Genomic DNA, 8,865 nt, shown 5'->3' with positions numbered 1-8,865 from the left:
TGGTGAACGCGCACCGGGTGAGAATAGCCACAAGACTCGCCTGCACTATTCTCACTCCGGGTGAGAATAGAGGTGGCCATTCATAATTTGGCGATTGTCAAGATTTCCGCGTTTTTCGGTGATTTTTCGGTAGTTCCCACCCCCCTTAGGCTTATTTGAGCCTGACCTACTTCTAGATCTAGATCTATACGTTTGATTCGCGGTGAGCTAAGATATCAAACCTAACAACAGCAAAACATTAAATTGTGGTAAAATTCAGGGGGGCATCCTTAAAACCCCCCTTCCTATTTTTGTTAGGTCAGGGGGGCAAGCCCCCTGAAACCCCCCTACTCTTTGGGCCAAAACCCGTGAATAACAATTGCGGGGTGGGAACTACCGAAAAAGCGCCCGTTTTTCATAGCCTCAGGTATGTCGAAACATACCTGAGGCTATGAAAAAGGTTAGGGACCAAAGCGAAACATACCTGAGGCTATGAAAAATGAGGATTGGGGTTAGGGACCAAAGCGAAACATACCTGAGGCTATGAAAAACGCAGCGAAACATACCTGAGGCTATGAAAAACGCACATCGGAATTGAACGCGGAAATCTTGACAATCGCCCATAACTTTCCCGTTTTTAATAGATCTATCTCTCAATGGAGAATCTTGGACCGGTAGATCTTCTATTCATAAAAATTTTGTTAGGGGGGAGACCCCCCTGAACTCTCCTCCCCCCTCCTCCACCCCAACCACCCGTCCCACCTACCCCACATTCTCGCACAATAATGTAGCCTACGAGTGGTCCGGTTTTCTTCAATCTTCCTGATTCTAGATCTAGATCTAGATCTAGAGTCTATATCTAGATTCTATCTCTTCGTTCTAATCTATTTCTAGATCTGGAAATCTAGAATCAAATTAGGATGGGATTAGGACTTCTAAATATTGAATTACTTACTTAAATTATGACTTCAAACAAGTTACTTTACGTTACACTGTAACCCTAGACCGCCGGCGGGGCATTTTTGATGGGTTACTTCCCGCCGCCACGGACGATCGGTTGTAAACATGGGGATTTGCCGGAATTAAACGCGAGAAAGTAAACAATTAACAAGAAAGACAATTTTGTACTACAGTGGCAAAGGCGTTGCATCCTTAATCCACAACATTGTTGCTCAGTCTAAGTGAAAGAAATCTTTTTTATGAGACACTAGATTTAGATCTAGATTTAGATTGCAAACACTGGATTTTTAGTATCCAAACTGGGTCAAATGCTTGTTAGTAATGTTAGTCAACTTAGTGTCTTTGATTGTTTTGGTTTATCTAGTAGACAAGATCATACTATAATGCTTATAAGAGTCTGCTTTCACTGTAAAATAATTCAGTATTCAATTTACTTTTTTTTTTCTATAATTGAAATCAGAGCTGGGTTGATTTAAGTCAGTTGAAATTGATTTTAAAAAATTTTAATCAACATGATTTTTAAAATAAAAATCAGTGATTTATTTTAAAATTTTTTTATTTTACAGCGAGAAGTCATCATGATTGCTTTGGCTGGACCAGCTGGTTTTTGTAAGTGTGTTCGTTTGATTGAAGTTGGTTAATTTTCCGTAAAACTCACACTCTTGAGGACACTATGTAACTTTGTCATTTGTATAGTAGTTACTACTGTTGATACAGTTGAACATGTGTAAGACGGCCATGCATTGTGATTGTCGAGGGGAAAAGTGGCCTTCTTTGGCAGGACTGATCAAAATAATAAAAAACAAACTATTTACTGCTGAGGTCCCAACTGGAGGTGGTTGCACGCTAAGGACTGCCCTAGGGCTGAATAAAATGTGTTGTTGTTGTAATTTTTTTCTTTTGAAAGGGGGGAGAGGACAGGAGGGTTTTTGTGGGACTTTTAATGTTTCAGACGAGGAAGGCCAAGTGTTATAGTAAAACAAATGGGTCGCCACCACTCGGGGAACGGGCAATACTTCTGTCGCGAGTTTGTGTTGACTTCAATTGTTTTGGACTTGGTTTACGACTGAGTTGTGGGCTGGCCTTATTTATGTAGGTTATATGGGATCACACGCTTCCCATACCAGCAGCTGAAAATTTATTGTTACCCATTTGTCGACTTGGGTAAACATTGGGAGTGACCAAAGCAACATGACCATTTCATCCATTGGAGGGACTGACAACAACGACGGATGAATGAATTGTTACGGCTTGTGTCCACAACGTCAGGGGAAAATGCATTATAATTTTTGGCAAAGTCTGGCCGCTTTAGGCAGGTAGATTTGGCCGTGGGTTGATAAAATAGGGTGGCCGCGGCCGGTTTGGACAGGTGCCCGTTTTATACTGTACATAGAAAAAACGTAGGGGGTGGGGGGGGAATGGAAAGTGTCCGTTTGTACTGGTGGCCGTCATAGCAGGTTCGACGGCAGTTTGTTACTCGGGTGGGGGGGGGGGGTGGTGGAAGAGGGTAATATATATGTGTTCTTGCAACGTACAGTGTGTAGTTTTTATGTGGAGCCAAAGATTTTAGTTACTTTAAATACCACTTGTACTTTTCATTATAACTGCATTGTTCCTCTTTATCCCGTCTTTGTCCATATATGTCCCTTTGACTTTCTCTATGCCTTCAGCTCTGACTTTCTTTTAAAGAGCACTGGATTTAACATTCAAAATTATTCTTTAAGGAACAAGAAAAAAAACAACTATTGTTATATTGCATGATCAAATGCCTGCTCAATTTAAATCAAAGTGGATGGTTGGAGGGTACCACTGGTGTGCCCTACTTTTGTTTGTCTTTCAGTCTTACTTTTTCCTAACGCTAAATGGATCTTATTGTGGTGGTGTTCTTCTGTTTACCATCACTTTACTAAAAATTAAATTAAATGTTCTTATTTTCTCATCATTCAGATGGAGCTCCAGCGACCAAGGTTCTCCTGTGTCATGCCATCATCACTTACTTCTTGTTTGCCTTCCCACTGCAACATTTCCATCAGCTGTTCCACTACAATCAAGATGTCTTTGAGAAGCGTCAGGTCTGTGGACTCCTCTCTTTCATAAAGATAGAATTTTTGTATAAAAGTATTGTAACCAAGGGATATGTGGATTTTACTTTTTTTTGAAGACTATTTCCTGTGAGAATGGCTCATGTGTACAGGATAAATGTGTAGCGGGTGGTTGGTGGGTGCTCTACTGTGTTTTTCTCCTTCTTTCCTATCAAACATATCTGTCGTCCTTATCTCTCCTTTTATGTGTTTTTATTCTCTTGTAACAGCTCTATAATCTTCGGCACTTATAATATGACCTCATTGTGTTTCAAGTGGCATAAAAATCTTACTGAAACCTAAATATATCTTTATAGGATAAAAATGGGTTGTCTTGGATTCATCAACTTTTGCTTTTTAAACTTTTTTTTTCATTTTTATTTGCAGTTCACATGTTTATTTGTCACAGTTGGTTCTTATTGTACCGTTAATCTTTATCTACTGGAGTTCTAGGGACTGCGATTTTTTTCTCCGAATAACTCTGTTTTTTAAGAGGTGGATTCTTTAGAAAAAAAAGCCCTATTTTTGGTCATGGGTTGTTGGCACATATCTTTTATATAGGCCTATTTTGTTCACAAATTATTTTACTGAACTGCCTGATGGTGGTTTATGCTCTTTCTAATTTAGATTCTCTTGCAGATACACAGAAACATACTTGGCATGTCTCTGTCATCATCATCTTTGATTCTGTTTGTTCCAGTTCAAAAAGATGCTGGTGTCGAAGCTGGTGTTCTTGGAGTTGCCAGATTTACTCTTCTCAGCAGTACTCTTTTACAACTTCAGAATATTTGAACGGCGGTTTGGAACAAGAAAATTTGTGGTTTGTATTTTATTAACTAGATTCTGTTGAGCTCAGTCAAATGTCTGTTATTGTAAGGCAAAAGGAACAGACGTATATTTAAACAGTGCTTCCAATCTTCCGTACTTTTACAGTAATCTGTACTTTCGGACAGTTCCACACTTGCTCCCCCTATCATTATCAACTCTGTAAAAAGGTGCAATAGCGTAGGGCTACTGAAATTCCATAGCAAAGGATCCATACTTGCCTTCGTGTTATCTTGTTTAAGTTCCAGATATTTACGGTAAACCTCTCGGCAATAAGTTGATGTTATGAAAACCTTGTAGATATTGCATTTCCTGCAATCAGCCGTTATCCCGCTGTGCATTCCTTTCTGACGGATTGTTCAGCTCTACCTGCAGATTGCTCAAAATCCAACTAGCCATCATGGCTAACTTTTTGTGCCAGTTTCATTTCATTCACTCATTCTTTCTTCTTTCTGCCTGTCTTCGGATTGTTGCCGGGGCTGTAAAATCTGTGTTAATCAAGTAAATTGATGACTGTGATTATAGAATGGAAATCACTATCAGAAAAAAACTTTTTTTTGCAAATTTGTCTTGAGCTAGAGACATTATCAGTGCAATGATTCTACTAAAGCGTGATAGGGGCAGCAGTGAAAGAAATTTGTGTTAAAACTAAAATTACGAAAATCATTAATAATTATGGAAGTGGTGTTCCAAGGTTGTGGCATTTGACATTCAAACGTGAAAATTTAGGAAAAATTAGGGTATATGCTGGCTAAGTGTATGGTCAAGGTACATGTCTTTTCATTATTCCCAGGATTGCCTTCGTTAATAGTGCAATGATAAATTAATTTACTTATTGTAGTAATGGTAAGGGGAACCTGCTTTTAAACATAGCCAGCAAGGAAAAGATGTGTTGGTGAGGAAATCAAATAAGACAAAGTTTTTGAGAAAAGGTGGTGGTTACGGTTAGGGGTTGTTGGCAATCTCTTCAAACAGGCTCCCAAATGCCATTCTCAAGCCTCTAAAAACACTAGACCCCTGAATGTTCCTTTCTTTTCAGCTTCAGCTGTTGTAAACACTGTTTAAAGAAAACTCACTTCTTTGGTTGGTTGTGGGGCATACTGTATCATGTAGACTTTTTCTGAAAATTCACGTGGAGTGCACTTCAGTATACTGTGGCCTACTGGTTGGGCTCTCAGACTCACAACTGAAGGGTAATGGGTTCGAAACCCATCAAGGGGCTGCCGCTGTGTCCTTGGGAAAGGCACTTTACTTGAATTTTCAAACAAATCGTTAAAAGCAACAACAAACAAGATTGGATGAATGGATGGGCCTCGGGAAAGACAGTCAGAGCAGTTTTAAAATATATGACCATGAGAAAACGAAATGACAATATCAACCTCCTACAGAGAAAGAAACAGACCATGATCTTCCGCTTACGAACAGAACATAATATACAGCTTAACTTCCACTTGAACAAAATAAAACCAGAACTTCCCCCAATGTGTCCTTTGTGTGACTATGCATATGAGACTGAATCATCAATTGTTCCACTGCACAGCCCTAAATGACATCAGAGCTACACTTCTCCCTCTGAGACCTACCATTAATAAATAAGACCCTATGGAAGATTACAGCAGTTGCAGCAAACCTGCACTTATCACTACATGGCATTGGACAGAAGGGTGAGAGCCCAACCGTTACTGGATCGATAACAACAAGAACATCAACCTGAATTTTCATTATTTCACCCTGATGGGAATGGGTACTGGGTTATGGACACGAAAAGGTGTTGTCAGTTTGTTAGTGGTTGAGTGCTTAGTCAGCTGCTTGCACTGTATTTTGGCGAGCCGGGATATGCGCTCTACAAATGCTGTTTATTATTTTCTGTTATCATTATTTAGGATGATGTCAAAGTTTTTGCAAATTTTTAATACTGATAATGACATGTGACTCATGACTACATGCACCTAAAATTTGTCACCCAAAATTTGTCGTATTGGCTGTTCTTCTTTTTCTTTTCACCAGTATCTGCAGTTTTATGATAGACTCTTCGCGATTGCATGGAGTATGGAGGGTTCCAAATTCCAAGTGAAAAAGTTATTTTACGGAGTATCTCTGTCTGTAATGCTGTTCTGAGTGGTAGGGTCAAAACACCTTTCTCCTAGATATCGTAAATTGTTTGTCATATCATAATATTATGTTGAAATGTTTTCTTCACAGTCTCATCTCCTGTCTACAACTATAATAGCCAGCATATTGGAGTTACTGGTGTTTGCTGTACTCAACCGTCTTGAGATACAGCTGGGAACCATGCCCTCTGGCTTGTGAGTTTTACTCATGTGTTAATTTTTGTAAAAATTTTAGCAAGTCCTAGTTTTAAATGCAGTGGTGCCCTTGTAATAGCAGTCCAGATAAGAGCAACCTCTGCCCAACTGGAACCTAAGCTTGTGTAGAAATTTTTTTTTTACGTCAATAACCCCCCTTTAACACAAAGCTATGTTTTGATCCGAAGATATTCAGTTTTTGCCGGTCACCTGAGACCAGTGCTCTTCAACCTTTCTATCCCAGCGCCCACTTTTGCCATATTTAAGAGGCTAAAATTTTCTTATCGCCCACCTATAAGTATTTCCAAAAGAACCATGAAATGACACTTGTCACCCCCCCGGACGGTCCCCATTGCCCACTAAAATTACCAAATCGCTCATTAGTGGGCGATATTGCCGAGGTTGACATGCATCACCTATGGCAGTTTAGACAATAGAGCTTTAAAAATTTTCTTATTTTCTGTACTTCTCTTCCAGGTTTAGCATGGTGTTCCCTCTGTTTGTGCCGTTCTTCTGCACCATCCCGCGGGTGGCCATCATGCGGGTGGTGGGCGTGCCTGTGACAGGGAAAACCATCAACTACATCCTGGGTCTGCAGATGGCCAGTGCGGAGGTGGAGAACATGCTGGTGGTGGCCTGCGCTCTGGTACGTTGCTGTCCTCTGTCCTGCAGGTCTTGGCATGCTGGTAGTGTTAGCTCAGTTGGAATAATGTTGGGCTATGGCACATATGACCTTACCTTGGTCCTATCAGAGATGGACCCTTTGAAACGACCGTTCAGTGTTGAAAGGGGCGTTAAAACGAATACAATTTAGCTAGAGTATATCCTGTGGGGTGATGTTAGACTTGGTTTGTTTCTGGAGTTTTCTCGGCTGTTTGGCTCAATCCTTTTAACAATGGATGTTAAATACAGAAGTCGCTCCTCTAGGACAACCTTTTAGTGCTGGAAGGGATGGTAAACCATACAGTTGCCAATTTGCTTTGGGGTTGTACATAGTGCGATCGTTCTGCTTATTTGCTGGAGTTTTCTTTGAAATGTTAGATCAAATAACTGACTTGCTATATTGAAATATAAACTGTTGTAAGTGCAGGAGACTAGAGGAATCACAAAATATAGTTGTAATAGGGAAAATCGAGAATCATGCACAATTTGATTTCACCAGAAGCTCATACATGTGATGTTTACAATTCTAGTTGAATAATTTTTTTTAGATTTGTTAAAAAGAGTTATGCTAGATGAATATAGTAATTGTTCAAAGCAAAATTTCAAGGGAATATTCTCTTTGCAGCCATTGGTTACTGATATGAATTGGAAATTGTGATAGTTTCACAAGATTGTTAGAAGTCCTGAGAATTACACCACAAGAATTGAGTTGTTTCGTTTTTTGTATGCAATACTTATGTGTGAGAGATGGTGACTGTCTTTATTTGTTGCAGTCTGTTTTTGTTTTGTTTTGTTTTTCTAATTTGAAATCAGTGGCATGGGTCTCTACTATAAAAGAGCTGATGGTGTAGAGTGCTTTGGTTTGAAGGACAAATTATTTAATGGTAGTTCAATGAACTGTTAAGGGATTTTTATTTCCATCTTATTCTGAAAATCATTAAATGATTTAAGGCCGGTCGCTCTTACATCCATTGCTTTCAAGTGCCTTGAAAAATTGATCCTCTCAAATATTCTAGGCTGTGTTCATGGAAATCTAGATCCGTTCCAGCTTGCATACAAACAAGAGAGGAACGTAGAAGATGCTGTACTTGTTTTTTGTAACTCTATACTCAAAAACTTGAAACATCTAAAATGTATACGAGAGTGCTTTTTGTTGATTTTTCCTCAGCATTTAATACAATTCAACCGCATGTTGTCATTGAAAAACTTTTGAGTCTGAGAGTTAATCATCCTATCGCAGCATGGGTCCTGGAATTTTTGACAGGCAGACCACAATATGTTAGGCTGAACAGCGCAAAATCTGACCCATTCCTTTGTAACACCGGCGGTTCTCAGGGTTGTGTTTTGTCACCAGTTTTGTATACGATATATACCAACGATCATAGAAGTAAATATAAAACAACACACTTAATTAAGTTTGCAGATGACTCCGCTATTATTGGATTAATAAACCTTGATGAAAAAGAGTATTTCGAAGAAATATGTATATTTATTAGATGTTGCAATTGCAATTTACTAAAGGTGAACCTCTCAAAAACAAAAAAAATGATTTTTGATTTTAGAACAGAAAAACCAACAATCCCACCACTCGTAATTGAACAAGAAACAATTGAAATCATGGATTCATATAAATATTTGGTCTTACAATCGACAACAAATTTACCTGGCAAAATTACTTAAACAATATCATTAAAAAGGTGAATCAGAGGCTGTACTTTCTGAGGAAACTTAAGTCTTTTAATCTGAATCCATCCATCCTTCAGATATTCTTCACCACCACAATAGGAACTTTGATAAATTTTGGTATCCCTTGCTATGGTAGCAATTTGGGAAGGTAGCACATCATAAACATAAACAAGTTGATGAGAAAGGCATCAAGAACCATTGGTAGAGACCTAAGTAACTTTGAATATCTGCATAAGACAAACGTTCTAAAAAAGGCGGAAATAATGCTTAGTGACCATAGCCACCCACTGACATTGGAATTTCAACACTTGACCTGCAGTAAACGATACATTTCCAAAAAAGCAAGAACAGATGGATATAGAAAT

General features: G+C 38.9%; 1 protein-coding gene across 2 annotated transcripts in view; it reads left to right on the top strand.

Moving 5' to 3' along the window:
• Positions 1–8,865, top strand: part of LOC101848184 (ubiquitin-associated domain-containing protein 2) — an 18,399-nt gene that overhangs the window by 1,252 nt on the left and 8,282 nt on the right. For both annotated transcript variants that reach the window (XM_005093832.3, XM_005093831.3), the window contains exons 2-6: positions 1,506–1,548; positions 2,887–3,011; positions 3,721–3,840; positions 6,048–6,151; positions 6,629–6,797. In XM_005093832.3, the coding sequence (XP_005093889.1) occupies positions 1,518–1,548; positions 2,887–3,011; positions 3,721–3,840; positions 6,048–6,151; positions 6,629–6,797 (549 nt within the window). In that variant the 5' untranslated portion in view covers positions 1,506–1,517. The remainder of the gene's footprint in view (positions 1–1,505; positions 1,549–2,886; positions 3,012–3,720; positions 3,841–6,047; positions 6,152–6,628; positions 6,798–8,865) is intronic.

The sequence above is a fragment of the Aplysia californica genome, unplaced genomic scaffold (assembly GCF_000002075.1).
Source record: "Aplysia californica isolate F4 #8 unplaced genomic scaffold, AplCal3.0 scaffold00070, whole genome shotgun sequence".
Taxonomy (NCBI): domain Eukaryota; kingdom Metazoa; phylum Mollusca; class Gastropoda; order Aplysiida; family Aplysiidae; genus Aplysia; species Aplysia californica.
Note: the sequence above shows the minus strand (reverse complement) of the source record. Positions and strands in the feature narration are given on the sequence as shown.